Raw genomic sequence first — 21,765 nt, forward strand, 5'->3', positions numbered from 1 at the left:
TTGTTCGTTTTGCGTCAATGGCATGTACGATTTTGTTCTTTTTGGACTGTCGTTATTGATTTTTAGGCCCAGAAAATGCGTTGATTGTGTGAAAAAGATTGAAATCTTACTTATTACATGTCACTCAGCTGAATTATGCTAATAGAATGTGGGATGAAGTATTATGGAATAGCAAGTACTTTCCAGTCTATATTTATATTCCAATTTCAATCAAGCTGAGTTTCAATACTAATTCCACAGTGCTTTATATATATTGATCACTTAATGGGTATAACAAAAGAAAAGGAAAAATGGAGAATGGGTATGCACATGCTTGTCACATGCAGTTGTTCCAAAGAGGGGCAGAAGAGTGTAGAACAATTAGTCTTTACTTAAATTTGGTGAAAGTTTTTTCCACAACAAAAATAATAATTAAAGACATGAAATGTGAACTTTAAGAGAGAAAAAGAAAGGGAAAGTATAGTTAGGTTGAAAGTACTTGAAACTCTTGCATCAACAGAAAACACAAAGTCCAAAATCAAATACTTCTTCCAATATTATTATGGCCAAACGCTGGATTTTGACTTAATTTACCCTTTCGTCAGGTGGGAACTTCTATGGACGCGACACTAACGGCCCGAGTTTAGCCCATATCGGATGTCCAAAACGCAAGCTTGTATGGTCTCATTTCGGTTACTCAAAAAAAAATATTTTAATTTATATATATTTTACTAGCTAAGCTTGAGCTAGGATATCATTGTCCATTGTCCAAATCTTACATTTCATTAGACTTTGGTTACAGTTAATTATGTTGTTTAAGCTTTCTTGGATGACATAAGCGATGCGCTTAAGTGTGACCTAATATTCACATTAAGATTATAATAACTTCATTAAGGTTCATGGATGCTTCTTGGGCCATAATTTTCAAAGTCATGTTATGATAATTCTTCAAGATAATTATTCTATATGATAGCTTAGGAGACGGGGTCAGAACGAAAAAGGTAATTAGACTTTGTAATTATTTATGATAAGAATGTTTTACTGCTTAAGATGCCAAAGTTTTCTGTCTTTTTCCTGTTCTTCATATTTCCTTGGTGATCACCTAATGAAGCCAAGAAAAAGTTCCCAACAAGAACTTAAAAGTAGTCGACTTGTTGGCTTACATTCATGATATATGTTCATTGGTCTAAATAACCACCGACCTAGAGTTTTGTGTAATAGTGGCTAACCACGGGACAATAAATCAGTTAGTTATATCTTTGTGTTTAGAGCGGATAGTCATTCCGTTAAGGTCGGGAGTCCAAACCAGTTAAGTGTATTTCCTTGAAATTTTCCTAGTCTCATGGACTTTAGAGCTCACTTCTGGTGAGGGATTAGTAGCCCAATTTTCACTGGCATGAGTTTTGTCTCAGTCTTATCTATCGCCATAGTGGTGCGGACTATTTTGATGGCCTAAAATTTATGCACACTCGACTATCCGAATGATATGCTAGGCTGGGCGATTCGATTGCTGAAAAAAAAATTGTTTAATAGTGGCTATGGGCTTGAAAACAATTGTTGGCCTCCAGAACCTATTTCAGAATGGTAAGACACATCTGCATTTTTACATAAACAGAGCCAACATCATCAGTTATTCAAGAGGGGCAAATCTCTGTCTGTATCTGCCACCTTAAGCTTTGCATTGCAGAGTAACAAATCCTTCATTTAGACCAGACAAAGGCATTAACAACTCATTTAACAATAGATTATCATCAGAGAACCAGCTCATGAACAAATGAGCAAACCGGCACTATCATTAATAAAATAGCTTGACAACTTAACAGATACCAATCATGTGGAGTACAACTTCTAGAATTGAAATGAAGAGGGAAAATGAAGCAAGACAAATTTTATTTAATGTTTTTATTGTGAACTGAAATTGACAATTTCTTCTTTAACATGGTGCAAGTCTGATTAAGCTGTTGCTTTGAGCTTCTTTGCAATAGTGGCAATGTACTTTCCTTGGTGGAAGGCCTGCTCCAACTCGAGCTCAGATGGCTGCCTTGACCCATCCCCAGCGAAAGTGCCAGCACCATAAGGACTTCCACCTTTCACTTTCTCCATCTCAAACATGCCAGCACCAAATGTGTAACCAATAGGAACAAATATCATTCCATGGTGAACCAACTGAGTAATAGCAGTCAAACTGCAGATTTCAAGAATTTCACACAACTGAGTTAGGAGTTTGGATTCTATTAGTAGGAGTTAGACTGTTAGAGACTTCGAGTAGATAACAATTGACAAATGGTACAGGAACTTACGGTGTGGTTTCTTGTCCACCACCTTGAGATCCAGTGCTGTAGAATATTCCAGCGGGCTTGCCTGCAAGCGTTTGCGATCTCCACAGGCCTCCAGTTGCATCCATAAATGCTTTGAATTGTGCAGCCATCATTCCAAATCTTGTTGGGAAGCCAAAAATAAATCCATCGGCCTCAGCAAGTTCGTTGGGTGTAATGATTGGAACATCACTTTTTGGTGGGGCACTCATCTTCCCAAGCACGTCCTCTGATAGAGTCTCAGGGACCTGCTCCACAACCGAGGTCAACCCATGGTAAATCACAAGCGAGTCAATAGTGCTATTCTGCTAGAGCCTTCATATTAAAACCTTTCACTAAAAATCACCAACTATTAGTGCAAAGGCATTGCACTGAATTTAGTGCTCACTACTTTCACAAAGAATCAAGGTAGAATGGTTCGTACCACTACCAACCAACCATACAGACAGAAGCTTCTGAATAGAGTTAACAAAAACATGTAATTCATATCAATTCAAAATCATTATTTCTAGTAACTTGAAAGACATTATGTTGGTCAACGAGATGAAATAAAATGATATGCAGGAGCAATACAAGAAGTGGAAGTGTGAAGACACTGGGTAAGGGGAAAAGGTGAAACAAGAAAAAAGGGGAAATTGAAGCAACATAAATAGATTAACAGAAACTTTGATAGCGAATTTGAAGGTAAAAATCAGCTCCATAATTGGCCCCATACAGTTGAGACAGCGTGGCAGCAATGGCGAGCCATTACAAACAATAATTCAAACATACCAATCTCATCAAATTTTATTTTTAAGAAGACGAACAGGTGCCCTTTCACAAATAAATTACACACTGCCCGCCCATCTTACTTTTGTTTTTCCAACAAAAATTCCCAGAGACTTTTATACAACCATAGACTCAGATTGTAGTCATAGGCCATTACATGTCAACAGCATGCAGTGTATAAGGTTACCTGCCATAGCTTTGGCTCAACGCCTTCAACAGAGGCAGCTCCTTTCTTAATCTCTTCAGCTAGTTTCTCTACATGTCCATACATAGAATAGTATCTGTAACAGATACAAAGCAAGATGCTTCAGAAAAGACTTTCACATAAAGAGAAATGATCATCTTCAGGACATTAATATTTATATGTGAGGATGGGTGGATACTAGGCAGGGAGATTGGGAGGGGAGGCATTGAGACAAAAATGAAATATTTTCTACATCAATATGTCAAGAAACTGACACCATTGATATTGTCCGCAGCTGCAAAGTTTTCGTTGACAACTTTAAGGACCATTCAGACTTATTTTATAAATGTGAGCCCAGCAAAAAAAATATAAAAAGCTCTATATCTGTTAAAGACAGAAAATTACTAGGGCAGGACAATCAGCAAGAAGGCTAGGGTGGTCAGACAATGGCATATTTACCATCTGGCAAGCAAGATCAAAACCCCTGAAACACGAAATACAAATGCAGGAGAACTTATCCAAATAAATCAAATAATAGCACTACCATTTCATTGTCAGACTATGGCATTTCTTACGATAACAACACTTCAATTACTATATCCGATTGACAAGAAGATACTTTTTTTTGCCTTCCAAAGAATATACCAGAACTCTGATGAGATAAAATGTCTTCACCTTTCATACTTCAATAAATGCCATATACAGGACCATAATGAAAACTAGTGTCCACATGCTTTTCTTTGAACTGAAGTTTTCTTAGGCGTTTTCACACAACCTCAGTTTTACATATAATCAACCAAATACTATATCCGAAACAACTAATCTTCACTGAGGACCAAATCACACAGAGCAATTTTCTTGACGGATAATTTCACATATTATAGAATTTCTTTTATGTTGTTAGATTGTGGCATCGTTTGCACTAAAATAATGCAGAAGATATACTCATATAGTTATCTTCACTGATATGTTTGAGGGGTAAGTTTCTAATTAAACAATCTAATTACTAAGTCCTAGGACAGAGCAAATTATTCATAAAGAAAATGTTCATATGCCACAGGGCATAATTGCGCATTCACATTATAAAAGAATCAACAAGAAAACACTTCACACTTTTTTTCTTATAATGCCACTGCTTGCTATCAAACAAAGGGACTCTCAAATACTAGTTTAATCTTCAAATCTATGGATCAGAATAATCACTAAAAGTCAATCTTGGAGCAATTGAATCTCATTTCCACACTATTCAGCACCCAAAAAAATTCTACATGTAAATGACGAAGAGAAATTATGAAGAGTCAAACAGGAAAATCATGGATTCTTGTTCAAAACAGATCAAATCAGCTCCAAAGAAAATTGAATCAATCAGTCAGCAGTCAACCAAAATCATAAGATCATAGCTTGCCAAACAGTATCAGACAATCCTATAAGCGAAATGAAAACTAGAACCGAAGAACCAATACAAGGACAGAAAACCAAGCAGAGCCTGAAGAAATCAAGTGAGCGTTCAAGCAACAAGAACTACATACACAGAGACAGAGTAGTAGAGTTCTTCTACACATTGAAGAGAAATACATACACAATATAAACCTTCGTCGCCATTAAAAGAGTCCTTGAAGGTCACTGCAAATTCTTTCTGCGATCCACAAAGCGAGAATCTGAACGAACTAATTAAACGAATCGATTGAAAATCCATGAGAACGGAGGCCCTTATTTATAGGTGCTTGCGACGACGACGTTTAGTACTATAGAACTTCACACAGACTCTTTATTTTTTTTCCCCTTTTTAATTGTTTTTTATTATAGAAATTTTAAATGATTATAAGTTGTTCTCCACGCTCATCATCATTACCGTGCTCATTGCTGCAGACTACTAGGGTTCGTTTGGCGGTGTTTTTGCATTTGCCAAACGTATCACTTTTGACTTAAATGAGTTGTTTTTGATACCGTAATGTAATAAAAAAAAGGGTTCTCAATGTCACAACACGAGTTATTTTGTTCAATTTTTCCCTCAATCAATTTTATTATTTTAGTTATATTTTTTAAAAATTAATTGATATCAATGAAAATATCCAATTTTATCCCAACCACATATTTTTAATGACATGTCAAACACTTGTTGTCATGACAACTCTCCTAACGTCACAGCGGTTTCGAAACTCACGTCACCAAATCATCTTACCCCGTGGAGGTTAAAAGGCTCAAAACATAACACACTCCAAACCGCAACCTTCCTCTCTCTAAAAGCTTATTTTATTGGGTATAAATTCGGTGCACTTGTGAAGACAAGTGCTACATGACAAGGAGGATCATTGGTGATCCAATCAGGGGTTTTGCAGAATCTGAGCCGTCGATTTGCTGATTGATGGGCTTTTTGGTCCAATAGTGTGGGTTTGTGGTTTAATTGGCTGGATGGCATTTGACTATTCATCAATGGGAAATTTACGATGACGTATTATAGGCTGCATGCTGACTAATAAAACATAGCCATTGAATTTCCAAAGATGCCCTTCAATGATAAGTACGTTTCTTCCATTTGTAGTTATTTTCCTAATAAAAAAAATGCATTTAGTTTCCAATATATGTAATTTAGGTTGATGAATTGGTTAATGCATGCAGCATGCATGTACACCGACACATCACGCATCCCAAATCATCATTATATAAGAATTGTATACTATAAGAATTGCAGAGCCCCAAATCTCTCTCGACATTATATTGCGACTCCGCCTCATCTCTAGTCAGATATAAAATATATTAGAATTTAATTACTCAGTCAAAATGAAAGAAATAACCTAATTTTACAAAAGTAGTGCAATATTTTGAGAAAGCACAAATTCGTACGTCGACTCTTGTGACAATATATGAATTAGTTGATAATATCAAAAGATTGGTTGATAATATTAAAAGATTGGTTGATATTATATAGAGTTAATAACAGGGTTTGACATTGTGCTTAATCAAATATATATTAGTGATGTCTCACTTAACAGGCTATCATGGCCAATAATGCCCATGAACACTATCAGCCTGTCAGAATTTATTAAAAGTGGAATTCTAGAAAACTTCAGATTCCTAGCTCAAATAATATCCTTAATTAAATTTTTTTGCAGCTAAGACTCATTAAGACTTTTTTAACATAAGAATTAAGAGTCATTATCTTTTGGATGTGCTAGTAAGGGTGTCCACAACCGATCCATAACCGAGAAACCGATCCGCAACCGTGGTTATTCGATTTTCGGATATGGTTTTTCGGTTATGGTTTCGGATATGGTTATGATTTTAGTAAATGTTTGGATATTTTTGCGGTTATGGTTATTTCAGTTATGGTTATGGTTATAACCGAAAAAACCGAATAATATATATAAATATATATTAAATTAGAATATATATATATATAAGTTACATATTGGAATATGAGATGAGACAATGGGAGGCAAAGTAGTATTTGTAAAACTCTGATTATATCTTCATAACAAATTATAAATTTAGATACCAATTAACCTAATCATTACACAAATTATAAATTAAGATTGATTAGTTGAAACTCATGGTGATCTTATCATTTTAAAATTCATATAAATTAAGATTGATTATTGCTAAAGTGAAAGTGGGGAGACATTTTCATTGCTATTTTCTCACTCTATTTGAGATTTATTCATACTTTTTCATTTATTCAAAAACCGAAAACCGATCAGATCCGAACCGAAAAATATGGTTATTTCGGTTATGGTTATCCGAACATAATGATTCGGTTATAGATTCTAAAATATCATAACCGAATCACTTCGAACATTTCGGTTATGGTTAAAAACCGAACCGAAAACCGAATGGACACCCCTACTAGCTAGGTAAACCCAAAAACCTATAGAAGAACCCGCAAATCATGAGTGCCAGACAAATACCTGGTAATTTTATGTTCAGGGTTTAGGACAAAATTGAACCCACGACCTTTTAAGGAGAAGACTCACTCCAAACCGCTATTAATTTATAAAGGTTGCGCTTATCATGTGTGCGCAGCTTGCCTTCCTATCAAATAGCTCCTAGGGTTAATCCAATAATCCATTTGTTGGATGATCAGAAACCTTTCATGTGTGAGAGCATTATGAACTATCATAGTCTTGCACAAAAAAGGACCCACGTACACACAAGCGTAAAGAAATTGACAAATTGGCTTCTGCTTCAAGCTCCCCAATACTAGACTTCAATGCTCAAATTGCCTTATTCAGCAAGTCATGCTTTTAGACCAAATGTGTCTGCCAACTTTACCTCTATTTGATCTCACCAATTCAAAGACGTGTGAATTTAAAAGGTGATATTCTATGGAAATATACACCCAAGACATGGTGATTCTTGGGTGATTATTCATCTTGACAAATATGGACGATAACTTCACCCAATAATCTAGTCTATTAGATGGGACAGTACATACATATACATGGAAAAAAACTAGTGAGACTATTATGGGATCGATTGTGACATTGATTCATTTGTGTGAGATAAGAATTGCTCTTATATGAATGGTAATTCTTTTGGCTTGATGACCATACCAATGACACGTTGTGTAGATAATAATACAAATACATTCTTTGAAAGTGACCCTTGAAAATTATTGTTTTTCTTTCAAACTTTCTGTGCACTCTATTTGTAAATGTATGTTTAAATATCAAGTCCGGAATTGGTCAATGGCAATGTCAAATAATTAATATTCAAGCTTTTGAGCTTCAATTGATTGATTGATTGAGACTAATCGTCTGATAGATGAGGTTAACATATTGATTGATTGATTGATATCTATATCTATATCTATATATATATATATATATATATATATAACCTATATGTGATGCTAATTCACACATCATGCTGATGCTTCTAAAACGTCTTAATATGATTTAATTTTATATCTTAATTAATAGATAACTCACAATTGAAGGAAGCTTATTCATAGATAGTTCTAGATATAGTGTGTTGATCTATATTATGAATCTTAGGACCAAATTGTATGCATTCGCGAGGTTTTGAGTTCGATTCCTAATAACAATATTTTTATGACCATGCATTGGGCTTTTACTGAATTTACCCTGTAGTTATGTGGGAAATCTATTTGCACGAGCCTGATGACCCTAGTTTAGAAATGTCAGATGTCCAAAAGACCAACTTGTCTGGTATCATTCTCGATTATAAAAAGATCGTTAATCTATATTGATAAAATATACCAAGTCATTATGAGAATATACTAGGTATTAAAAGTAAAAATTCAATTTATAATCATCTATATTAATTTGAGTCGATGTAAGGAATGATGTTTTATGCAATCACTTAAGAAACCTTTGTTTTTGATAAACACTAAAGAAACCAGTTGCTTACCTTATCATGAGACAATTCATGACGGGTCTAGTTTTGGATTGTCATAGATTATATATGCACTCTTTAACAATGGAGAAGTTGACTCACAAGGCCCATAACTTTTGTTATTGCAATTCAAGGCCCATCTAATTGGAAACCTAGGTAAAAAAGAATATTTTAGAATTTTGTGCAGTCGGCCCAGCCATAAGAACGAATATTCTATAATAGTATGCGAATCAATCTTAATGCCTGATGTTACCGATTTTAATTTTACTAGACTGGACTATATAAGAAGAAAAATACCCTTCGATCTCGTTATTTTGTAATAAGACCCTCATGATTTGTATTGAAATCAACGGTTATGAAAGGATGAGATGGGATGGGTTGGAAGATATTAGATATTATAGTCAAATTCAATTTATAAAATTCCATAAAATTGAAATACAAGTCAATAACAGCAAAAAAAAAAAATGTTACTTAAATTCTTGTACAAGAGCCTCCTCCAACAAAAACTGAGACTCCTCCATCAATTCAGGGCTCAATCTAAACATCAAAACACAAAACTCCATTTGATTGAGAGCTCCATCGCCATCAAAATCTCCTTCCCTCATCATACACAGTAAATCTTCATCACTCAAATCTTGAAGACCCAGAAGTGCAGAGTTCCTCTTCAGACTATCAAAAGTGATCAAACCCTTATCAGCGTCCATCAGCAGATTGAACCCATTACACAATTCATCAATCAAACCATCCCCACCTAGCTTTTGTGCCATGGTTGGCAAGAAATCATGGAAATCTGGAGATGGGTTTTGCTTTGTTGCCATTGTAGAAGGAGAAAGTTGAAGACTTTGTGGGTTATGCAGAGATTGGTGTGTATTGATTGAATTGGTGAAAGTGTGTGTGCATATATAGAAGGGCCAAATGGATTTTCCAAGAAAGAGTCGCCCATGGGAGACAACTAAGCTACGGGTAATGAAGGTAGTGTGAGTTTCTAGGAAGTTTGGCCAGAGGCATTATTGTCAATTTGGAGGAAAGAATTAGGTCGTTTCTGCAACTTCTTTCTTTGGCTCGGGAAGGTCACCAGGGGTACAATTGTCATTTCGAAACTGAATCAGATGGGCCTGTGGAGATGTGAACTAGAAAGTTTGTGAGAACTTTCCATGATAAGGTTAGATGCGGTATGAATGTCATTTAAGGGGTAGTTGGAGCTTGTTATTTTTTTATACGGAGGAAGAGGATTCTAACCCTGGTCAGATACACATTATCCTTAACACTCTGACTATTTTTTTTGAAAGGGCTTCAACACCCTAAACCTTCATTAATAAAGGCCAACACAATTTACAATCAGGAATAGATTCACAGTAGAACACCTCCTGAAAAGCACCTCCAAAGAGATGATTATCTTCCAATACAAAGTACCCCATGTGGTAATGTTCTCCACCCACCAAATGGATATACGAAACACATCAAGACAATACCTAATAACAAACGAACAAACTAAACCCTACCAATATCAATGGACACTTGTGACACTAGACTAGGTAGAACACTTGACTCTAAAGAAAAAACGAAAACATACAAAGTAAACAGAGTACTCTTGTCTTCACACTAAGGAAAGATTGAACCAACAAACTTGCACCTACAGAACCAGATCTCGCAATTTGAAACCACATCCATGACAGATCTAGCAATTTCAGGCAGCATCAAAGCAAATCTGGGTGTAGATCGACCATCATCATCTTCTTCTTCTTTGTCGCACTAATGCTGTCAATTCCCAAACCCACAGGTAGAACACGCAGAGAACTCAAATTATTTGGCAAACATACTGAGGCCGCCCCATAAGAAGTAAAGAAAACGAAAGGGAGGAGATGGAGAAGAAGGATCTCCACCCCCTCCGATTAGACTGTCGGTTTGGAGAGTGTTGGAGAAGTTGAGAGAGTTTTGGAGAGGTTAGAAGAGATGAGTCTATGACCTCCTTAACACTCCAATTAATGGCTCAGGTGTAGTCTGTTATTCATTCTTATTTGATAAAATTCGAAAGAAGATTCAACCTCCATCATCTACTATAAGTACGTCATGAATTCCAAAATCAATTTTCCTTACAAATCTTGGGCTAATGTTTGCACCAGAATTTGCGCCTAAGATTTAAAAGGAAATAGGATCGTACGATCTCACCAAAATATGATTTTTGAACGATCATGATCATTTTGCTTATCTAGGATCGTAAGATCATAATGAGTTGGAAAAATATCAATAAAACTTTGGACGTTGGTTTATTGCTAATAATGAGGAGAAGTTGACTGAGACCGAGAACAAATTATGGTGATTTTATTTATTTATTTTTGACAAAATTATGGTGATTTTATTGATTTATGTACAAAAACAAAAGGTGATTTATATGCTATGTACCATGGTTGGTTCTGTGAAGGACCCCATCCGCTTGAAGTCTCTTTAATTTCCAGCTAAGATGTTTGTACTGAATGAACAAAGCACAGAACCCAAATCCAAATTCATTTCAGTCCCTACATTGAGTTGCATGGTAAATTTCAGAGACAGCGGAATGTACAAATTAAATACATATCTCAATTCAATTGTAAATATAATATCAAAACATGGAATTGAAACTTAATACGTGCACTTAACCACATATACCAAGATCCGCCCTTCCACCCAGACTACTCCACCTTATTAGCAATAATCCAAAGTTCAAAGTTTTATTATTGATATATTCCCAATTCATTATCATCCAAACCACCTCTTCTTATGTCAATATTGTCATTTCAATCCATTTGTTTATGGTTTACTGATGTATAAATAAATACAATTAAATATACATGATGGCCCAATCTGCATGGTTGTCAAAATCGTACAATCTTAGATAAGTTAAACGATCATGATTATTCAAAAACGTATTTTGATGAGATAGTACGATTTTACGATCCTATTTTCTTTTAAATCTTAGGCCCAAATTCTGGTGCAAACATCAGCCAAGATTAAATAAAATTAAAAATAAAAATAAAAACATCACTTAGATATTTCAAGTGTGTGGTCCTTGATACAACCTTACATAGTACATTCCATCATTACTCCACCGGGGACCCTTAAGCTTCACCATTACCTGTAAACCAAGGTACACCAAGGCTTTCAACATGAGAGCTAGCAATGAAAAATGTTGGTGGAGGAGTCCCTTTGATCTCAAGAGGCCTAAAACTTCTACTCTTCAAATTATACCAACTCAAACAATATTTCAATCCCTGAAACCCTAACAACAAGACTTCACGTCCATTGATCGCCACCGGACGAGCAAGATCAAGAGGTTCAGATTCATGAACAATACTCTCTTGACTCCACCCAAGATCATTGCCTCTAAAAACCCAAATATCCATTCTCCTCTTGCTTTCAAAATCCAAATCCACAAAACACAAATTCCCTCCCAACACCTCCAAACATGACACAAACCACTTCTTCCTTAATAAGTCCCCAGGAGGATCAACAACTCCAAACACCTCTTTGTCAATATCAAATGACACTATACTGAAACAACCAGGGACAGACGAATTTGCTGTGAGCCAGTAGAAGAATCCGTTTGCGAAAACGGGCGGTTTTCTGTTCTGTAATGTGGCAGATGGCTTGCTCTGAACATTTCTCCAAGATTGACTCCCTAGAGTGTGAATCTCAAACTTGAGATCATCATCATTGCCAATTACTGTTTGTTTACGACGCGACATCTTAATCACTTTGAATTCATGATTCACTTCACTAAACCCGAATCCACAACTCAACAAACACTCCAACATGGAATCACTGCTGGGAAGTTTGATCAAGTTCTTGGTAATGGGGTTGCAGACATTGATGCCACCAAAATTAATCCCATAAAAGCAGACCAGGCCATTGCAAGAAGGCATTACATGGTACGAATCATCGATGGAGGGCGCCGAATACTCGAAATTTGCAAGAGCACCGTCTTTTACAGAGTAGAACTGAAGATTCTCTTGAGTTGTGCATGATAGAAGTAAACATTGATCCTTCTTTCTCTTCGCGTGCTCTAATTGGGAAGCAATGAAGTGAGGATTGGAGATTGAAGAGCACCATCGTTTGCTCACAAGCTTAAATCTTGCTATTGAATTCACTGGAAGTCGAATGAGAATTTCGACTACTAAATCGAATGGAGTGAAAACCATTGTTGCTAGCTATTAGTGCTAGTTGTTATGTGTCCATAACTTAAAAGTATGATATATATATGTGTGCGTGTGTGTGTGGATATTTTCTGAATAAGAAAATTAAGAAAAATAGTTGCGACTGTTAGTAGATACTTATTCTAAATTGAATTATGAACGGATGTGTCTCTATGAACAGTTATGAAACCAAGAGACACGTCTCTCTCCGGACACATACCAAATAGAAATCAAAAATATCTTCATGTTTTGTTAGGAAACACCAATGCATTTTCTTGCTCAAACTCAGCTATCATTGTAAAATATTGTTCACTTTCCCAGACCCAATTCAATCTATCACAAGGTTTTACAGGCCTTCCATGACATTTTCGACTTGCGTATTTAAAACGCATCTTTTTAAGCCAAGAAAACCCATAAACTTATAACATATCCATTAGATATTTATTTATTTTAACGTTGTGAGACTTTCCGCTAAACAAATTAGAATCTGACAAGCAAAATTAATTAATTGTGGGTCATATACATATTCTCGTCCATGTGGCTGAGAATCCGAGATGGTCATATACATATGCTTTAGTCACCATTTGATTGTGATGTGGTCATATAACATAAAACAATTAAATAGTTTCTTTCCAAGATTCCCAAGGGAGCCTTCTCTTGAATCAATATATCACATCAAAGCTTCAAATATTCAATTAATAATTGTGACAATGAAGCTCCCAACTGATGCGTGCTCCTCCACAACAGAAATTTCCAATAAATCACACAAGCTTACAGCAATCACAATACTTACGTCAACAAAATGTATTGGGATGTATTTTGTTGATTTAATTGCACCAACAAAATATATTAATACAATGATGTAAATTTATTGATTTTATTTTTGGTGTAATAAAGGTATGACTCAATATATATTTTGATGTGAATATAAATATGTTTGTTATAGGGCCCGATAAACAAGCAAACATCGGGCATGAAAAACTTCATTGACCCATGTTTGTTCCATTAAATTTGGGACTATAAAATTATACCATGGTATTATTTTTAGAGTGCCTATTAAACAAGCCAGCAAAAATAAAATTGCACCATTAGAGAGATTATTTTTAGGGTGCCTATTAAACCATAGTTTTTAAACTCGGATCGGCCCATCGGCCGGACCGTGAAACTCGTGAACCGATAGCCTCCGCGTTTTTTTTTTGGAAAAAGACTGTTTGTGCATTAACCCATGTCAAACCGTGGGTTAATCCGAAAAAAAGATAACCCATGACCCGACGGATTAAAAGAAAACCCGCATTTGCTGTTGTAAAATGACTTAAAACAAGGAATATTTTATTTTTGTTAATGATTTGTGAGGTTAAATATGTAATTTACCTTCAATGGACACAAAAATATTTTATTTTTGTCAATGAATTTGGATTTTGTGTTTGGTTTATGAGGTGTTTATTTTATTTGCTTATTGCTATAGAATTTAGTAAATTTTTACAGAAAAAAAATTAATGCTAAATTGTACGGGTATTCCTCTAACTTGCTTTATAGTATATAATTATATACTATATAACTATTAAACTATAAATATTTATTCTTTTATTATTTATTAACCCGTGGTTCAACCTCCATCATAATGGTTAAACCTCGAAACCCTTGACCCTTCAACCTTGACGGTACGATGCAAGGATTGGATTTAAAAACTATGTATTAAACAAGCCAGCAAAAACCATCCATGCCCCCTAAAGTCACCCCATTGTAGTTGCCCTCAACATACATACAGAAATTATAGACTTGTCATCGTATTTGATGAATCTCCTCCTTCCTCCTCTGTCCAGTAAACCACAAGAAACTCTGGAAGGAACAAATTCTGGTAAACTGAACCATTGAAATGTTCACCTATGGATATACTAATCTAACTTTTATAGTTATGAATAGTAGAAGAAACCCCTGTTCTGACTAAGAAATTAGAGACATGATTTGACAAGAAGATGCATGAAGAGAGAAGCGTTTATATAGCAAAATCTAAATACTTTACAAAAGCAGATGCATGAAGAGAGAAGCTTTTATTAAATGAAAATTTCATCACAAAAAATAAGAGGGACAATTATCAAATCACTACAAGCATTCCATTGCCTCAACATGCCATAATCACCTGGATACAACACAACTAATTAACATTTCAAGGGTATCAGACGAATAGCGCGACCCTTTGCTGTATTACCAGGAGTTGGCCAGTCGCTAAGAAATCCCATGCACAAAGGAATTTTCAAAACAAGACCATTACCAATACTTATGTCGCAAAGATAATATCAGAGTTTTCTTTAACAAAAATGCAAAAAACTATCCACGTGGCACAGTCAAGGCCACACCCTCTATTGACAAGTCAACGTCAATACCCCACCCCTTGGTTTCTCTCACTACAACTGTCTCCATATCTCTTGTGTCTATGTCTCTCTCTAGCAAGAACAAATGTGTGGGGTTTTTTTCAATATAACACTGACAAAAGTAATATTTCTTAATATAATATTGGGTGAAATTATTTGTCAATATAATATTACATGCTATTCAGAATGGTATCACGCCACCGACGATAGCGTGAATAGTATCAAAATATCAATCATGCCAACTAGGTTGGCGTGATTATTGGATTTTAAATAGTCACGCCAAGTTGGCGTGACCTTATATACACAGATATATGTGTATATATACACACATATATATACATAAATATATATGTATAAATTAAATAATATTTAGTTTATTCTAATGCTGCATTACGTGATACATTTAATGACTCTACTACTGCCATTACAAATAATTGGTTGGGAAATTATCGCGATATTCTAGACGAGACTGGTGAGGGATATTGATTTGAAGAGGTTATAAGCCCTCATGTTGAAGCTACGCCCCAGCATGATGGTAGATATCCTGTAGGTCCATCACATCGACGTAGTCACATTCACCGTGCAATTGACTTTACTATGCATCCATCCCAGTTGACACATGATGAGGTTAGTCCATCAACTACTCCCGCCGCATGGAGTAGGCACAGGACAATATGATATTTGCCTTTGCTTGAATCATATGACAACTTATGTGTTTATTTTTACTGTGTCCCTGATGATGCTTTGCTTATGTTGTGTCAAAGGATGATTATTTTCGTAGGCGTGATTAATATTGAACCATTAGTCACTCACCCCATTTTCAATGGAGTGACTAAGGCAAAATCGATCACGCCATCAATGATGGCTTGATCATAAAAAAAATTATAAAGAATACGTCATTTTGAATGACATGTAGTGTTATATTGGGAAATAATTTCATCCCAATGTTATATTGAGAAATATTAGTTCGAACAGTGTTATATTGGAAAAAAAAACTCCAAATGTGTGTGGGTGTCTCTAATGGGGATTCTGAGATGATATGATGGACATAGAGTGAGAGAAATGAAAGTGTCAAATCAACACATTTAACAAGGTGTGTGCATTTAGCAAAAAGGTGTGTGCATTAAGATGCATCCATCATCTGAGATCCAGATCCAATGATGCATGTCCAATCATTTTGTCTAATCTATAAATGTAATTGTGCCAATATCATGCAATAAAGGGAGTTTTTTCCGTACAGGGGTTATGAGATGTTTTAAATACCAATATAGGACTCGCAAGTAATTTTTTTACCAAAATGGTATTTGACGCTGTTACAAACAGCGTCATTAGGAATGACGATGTCTGTAGTAGCGTCACTAGTGTTAATAATATTTCAAATCGGAAGACGTTGTTTGTAAAAGAGTTTTCATTATATTTTAGAAGTGACGCTGTTCATAATAGCGTCATTAGTAAAAACAGTAATGACGCTACTATAAACAACGTCATTATAGTGCCAATTTGAAATGTACAAACCGTTTATGAGAACCACAATAAACCTGCAAAAATTGAAACAATAACAATATCTGGTGGTAGACTAACACTTAGTGAACAACATGGCATCATATAACATATAGTACGAAGTCAAATTTCTAATTCATTCAAACACTAAAGTTAAGTAATACAATCAAAGCGGTTTAAACGTCAGTCCTCCGCCTAGAACGTGGCGGCCAAGTGCTAGGGGTAGTATATGGTGCTGGAGCATGAGCTTCCTGTGTCAGCTGTGATTGCTGAAAAGTGAAGTCAGTACCAAATCCAGCACGTTCGCGTGCTCGACCTCATGTACATCGAGGAACTCATGGTGGTCTACCTTCTCTAGCATTTGTCATAACATCAGCTGGACTATGTCCCTCACTGAGCTCATCCAGAATATCACGACAAGTTGTGAACTAGTTGTGGGCAATAGCATTAGCAGCATCATTAACCACATCCCTCAAAGAAACAGCAGCTCTCCTAACACCCGCCAATGCCAAAATTGCCTGCATACCAAAGAAAGATAAAGTAATTAGTTATTTGGAACAATGCACACTTTATTTATGGATAAATGATAAAAGATTTACCACACATTGTAGTCTACTTCCGTGAGGCTCATACTCCAATATCGGACGAGTAGGGGCTGTAGCAACAGCTATAATAGATCGACATGTAATAGATGAATACCACTGCATGTAGGCCTCGAGACTCGTATACGGGAACCACTCCTACACTATTCTATTTAACCGATCATCCCATTAGACTAGCCACTCCGCATTATGGTCAACCCAATTAACATCCCCACGAGACCCCTTCGGGTAATTTCATGTAACTTGTCAACGGTATCCACTGGATCAGGTATATGTAGCTCGAATTGTCTCATAACACGATCAAGACAATGAAGTTCGAATATCTCGAAGCATATCAAGGGAATGATCGATCTCCATACTCGAGGAAGAATGCACGTGGTGGAGTCGCCGGAGCCACGCCAATGACGGAGAGTCCAGAGATGGGCGGCACCTTAGGTCTTTTATCTGATTTTAGGTTTTTTTTACCCCTTTTGCGAAATGACTCTGCCTCCAGACCCATTTGTTATTTTTAAAGAGATGACGCTGTTCCAAATAGTGTCATCTCATGATCTACAATGATGCTGTTACGAACATCGTCATTGAAAAAAATCTTTAGAGACGCTAGATTTAATAGCGTCATAAGTATAAAACTTAATAGCTTCAAATGACGTTATTTCTAAAGGCGTCATTAGTGTAGTAATTTTAAAAAACATTTGACGCTACTGTATACAACGTCATTAGTTTAAAAAAATTGTAATGACGCTGTTTGTAACAACATCAAATACCATTTTGGTAAAAAATTGTTTGTGAGTCCTATATTGGTATTTAAAACATCCCATAACCCCCGTACAGAAAGAAGAAGAAGAAGAAAAGGAAAAAAAAAAACCTCCAATAAAGGTTTATTTCACATGGATTGTGTGCCGCTGTGACAAAAAAATATGGACATTCGTAGCATTTTCGGCATACAAATGAGGGAGCAATAAATATTCAAAGCTGCATGGCTACATGGGGCAATCTGGTCCGCTCACATGAGCAGGCCATCCTTGGCATGGAGAAAGCATTGGCGAGGGACTTGCATGTGTCCAAGAAGATGATGTTCATTCCTTGGTTACTCAGCTGCTTCCAGAGAGTTTAGCAGCAAACCCGTAAAATGGGCCACTATCCTCAGAGTCAAAAGTACTATTAAAATGGGCTTGCAGGATATTGGAAGACAAAGGATCGGCCCACAATTTTCCTCTCTGTTTAGCCCAAAAAGTCCACACCGTGATGTACCCTCTTTTTGTGGCAAAATTCTCTTTGGTTCGGATGACCAAATTTGTCTGACCCGGATTAAATCAAATTTGGACATAAGTTATATGTTAGAAATTCGGGTTCAACTACAAACTTTTGTCTTGTTCAAAACTGGCTCCTAATCCTGATTCAAACATAAAAATCTTGTATGATTTATTTATTCAGATCCTAACTCGAATTAAGTTATTATCTGAATTTAAACCAATCCGAATTTGGTCAATTAAATACGTCCGAAATCCAATCAGAATTAGGATCCGAAACCCTTTTTTTTTTACCACCCCTATGTGGAACCAAGAAAATAAGATAATGGGCGAAAGCCCAAATAAATGGATCAATGAACCGTGGCTTCTGTCCAATCCTTGTTGGATCTACTAGAGACGGCCCATTGGGCCAGTTTGTTTTGGCTTTTCTAGATGTTATATAAGTTTGATAGGGGGTTCTGGACGTGGGGCTCACAGTCTTCACTATATGTTTCCGTTCTTTTTAGAATCTTACCAAAGCCAGGCTTGATACAGTGAACCCTCTCATCTCATTTCTCCTCCACACATTCCTTTCTCTCTCTTCCACATCCCAATCCTGATTTCCAGTCATGTGTGCCCACGTAGGACTCTTCACGTGACCACCTCCACCTCATCACACCCCCCCAATTTTAAAAAAATAATAAATTTAAAACAAAGATAAGATAAAAAAAAAAATAAAACATAAAACTTACAAGTTACAACAACTCTCTCTGGTCATGGACTGATGGCTCCTATTGCACGAAAAGCCCACTTACCCCACAAACGCCCATACTTAGTATGAACCGAGCCCACTTATCTCAGCCTCCCCATACCCAACATTGGGGCCCATTAGGAGTTTTAATACAATGTCAACCAATGTGATATGGTTTTTAATTCCGGAAATGATATAAAATCAACTACTTGCATGAGCTAGTGTTTGGATATGAGTGACTGTGGGTTCCACATGCCACCTTGGATAAATAATCAAACAATCAGGTGACCTTCACGTGGCTCCTGGATCAATTGTTGGTCTAGAATTGTCCACGTAGGACGAGTCGTGGTAGTCCACTATTCCAAAATATCTTTGATCATCGTTATCTTAATTTTTATCTCAAAAAATCAACAACCATCTAGTATGTGTATTCATTTCTCTCTATTTATTTTTATTTAGAATCATACTTTCATCAATCTTTTTTATTGAATTTATATTTTTTATTGAATTTATATTTTTTCTTGCCAATTCAAATCATGTTTTTTTTATATCTTAAAACTTTACTTTCAACAAAAACTTATATTATAACCAACTTCCAATGAAACGACCCAATTTTTTTTTTTTTTTTAAATTTTAACTCATATTTATAAATTTAACAAAATTTGATGTTATTTGTCAACCTATCGCAATCATCCGACTTTAAAATAGGTTTTCAAGCGTAGGGGAGTTGAAAAAAATATATTCGGTGGTGAAAAAAATAGAGAGTATATATATTCTCATTGCATGGTTGAGAAGAAAGGTCGTCCACCACGCTTGATTTACAATACATGTGTCAGTTTATTAGCGAATGAAAGTGTCAAACGTACAATTAAGCGACACAAAAAAGCATTCTCCTGCGAACACGTCTAGATTATCATCAACACGGTATTAGATTCTAAACCAATAGAAATCAACCACGTCAGTCCTTAGTGGGCCATGTAACACCGTCCGAAGGGAAGAAGTTGTTACAGTTCTGTGGAGAAGCCACAAAGTTCGAAGAAACCGGTTAGATTCTTAGTACCTATAATTGAAATCAAAGAAATGCTCTTTCAGTAGTTGGTTTTTTTTTAATTACAATATTACGTATCCCTAACAAATTTAGTCATAATCAATTATAATATATAAATAGATAATGTAATAATAAAAGTCAATGTAATTAAACAACAACTCATCTAATAAGATAACGTAATAATAAAAATTAATTTAATTAGATAACTTAATATATAATTATAATTAAATAACACAATAATATTATGATACATTATAAAAGAAATTATTAGCGATATATAGAGTTTTCGCTTCTTAAAAAATAAATATCGGCGTAACGAGATGCGATAAATTAGGGTTGTTTTTACATAAATAATCACACTGCGGCTTTCGGTTTTCTCAATTTATCCCGTATTGCGTATCGATACAGAGAGAGAAAGGAGAGAGAGAGAGATGAAAGGGTGCGAGCTTTGTGGTAGAGCAGCGAAAATGTACTGTGAATCGGACTCGGCGAGTCTGTGCTGGGACTGCGACGAGAAGGTTCACGGAGCAAATTTTCTGGTAGCGAAACATTGCCGGACTCTGCTTTGTCAGGTCTGTCAATCTTCCACTCCATGGAAAGCATCCGGTACTAAGCTTCGTTCGGCGGTGTCGGTCTGCGAGAGCTGTGTTGTTCAGAAGAATCGGCAAGAACGGGAAGGCTCCAGTGAGGGAACTGGCGAGAGCCAGGGACCTAGCGATCCTGAATCGGCGGATGAGGATGATGAAACAGACGAATCTGATTTTGATCACAGTGACTCGGAGGACGAGGTTGAGGAGGACGGAGAGAATCAGGTGGTGCCATGGTCTGGAGAAACACCGCCGCCACCTGTAGTGAGTTCTTCGAGTAGCGAAGGGGATATTTCGAGCGGATTTGTTGGAAATGGTTCGGGACTAAAGCGTACAAGAGAGAATACTGATCTTGATTCGGAAGTAAGTTACTTAATCCTTTCTCTTCTTCACGATGCTCTGATTTCATTGGATCTGTCAATTGGTGTGTTGGATTGTTTGATCGGCCTCTCTCTGTTTTCATTTTTTCTCCCCTGTTTTCTCATCATCCCAACAGAGACCGACTGATTCTTTTTCTCCGAATGCAGGATGAGATTGGTCATTCTTCGTCTCCAGGAGGATACGGTGGTGAAAGTGGTCAGTTTGAGTCAAAATCGGCCGCTATCGTTAGCTCACTGAAGAGAATTCAAAGAGACGTGGTCAGTGGCGGTGACAGTGCGTCGGAGACGGCTGTTAGGATCCGCAACCTGAGCAGAGATCAGGACCGTTGATTTTCTGACTTACTTTCCAACTGCATTTTTTTTTTCTCTAATCGTATCAATGAAATACAAGCGTGAGGTAGTGGGTTTTTCAATTACTAATCTTGTGCTTTGCTAATTCTAGCTTTTGATTGTAAATAATAACAAAATTTTATATTCTATATGTAGTCTAGTCTTTCATTGATTCATTCCTTCCAAGTAGTCTTAT

General features: G+C 36.2%; 4 protein-coding genes across 4 annotated transcripts; 1 reads left to right on the forward strand and 3 right to left on the reverse strand.

Moving 5' to 3' along the window:
- Positions 1–1,724: 1,724 nt before the first annotated feature.
- Positions 1,725–4,974, reverse strand: LOC119988260 (probable NAD(P)H dehydrogenase (quinone) FQR1-like 1). Its single transcript, XM_038833232.1, has 4 exons — positions 4,826–4,974; positions 3,250–3,343; positions 2,280–2,542; positions 1,725–2,164 (listed from the first exon to the last, which is right to left on the reverse strand). The coding sequence occupies exons 1-4, from the start codon at positions 4,846–4,848 to the stop codon at positions 1,933–1,935; spliced, it is 612 nt and encodes a 203-aa protein (XP_038689160.1). The 5' UTR covers positions 4,849–4,974; the 3' UTR covers positions 1,725–1,932.
- Positions 4,975–8,994: 4,020 nt separating this feature from the next.
- On the reverse strand, positions 8,995–9,547 carry LOC119989622 (calcium-binding protein KRP1-like). Its single transcript, XM_038835262.1, has one exon. It carries the CDS (start codon positions 9,417–9,419, stop codon positions 9,069–9,071), a length of 351 nt encoding a protein of 116 aa, XP_038691190.1. The 5' UTR covers positions 9,420–9,547; the 3' UTR covers positions 8,995–9,068.
- Positions 9,548–11,696: 2,149 nt separating this feature from the next.
- Positions 11,697–12,776, reverse strand: LOC119989452 (putative F-box protein At4g21240). Its single transcript, XM_038834984.1, has one exon. It carries the CDS (start codon positions 12,774–12,776, stop codon positions 11,697–11,699), a length of 1,080 nt encoding a protein of 359 aa, XP_038690912.1.
- Positions 12,777–20,641: 7,865 nt separating this feature from the next.
- LOC119989423 (zinc finger protein CONSTANS-LIKE 2-like) lies at positions 20,642–21,745 on the forward strand. The gene is made up of 2 exons (XM_038834931.1): positions 20,642–21,222; positions 21,387–21,745. The coding sequence occupies exons 1-2, from the start codon at positions 20,704–20,706 to the stop codon at positions 21,567–21,569; spliced, it is 702 nt and encodes a 233-aa protein (XP_038690859.1). The 5' UTR covers positions 20,642–20,703; the 3' UTR covers positions 21,570–21,745.
- The last annotated feature ends 20 nt before the right edge of the window (positions 21,746–21,765 follow it).

The sequence above is a fragment of the Tripterygium wilfordii genome, chromosome 21 (genome assembly GCF_013401445.1).
Source record: "Tripterygium wilfordii isolate XIE 37 chromosome 21, ASM1340144v1, whole genome shotgun sequence".
Lineage (NCBI taxonomy): Eukaryota > Viridiplantae > Streptophyta > Magnoliopsida > Celastrales > Celastraceae > Tripterygium > Tripterygium wilfordii.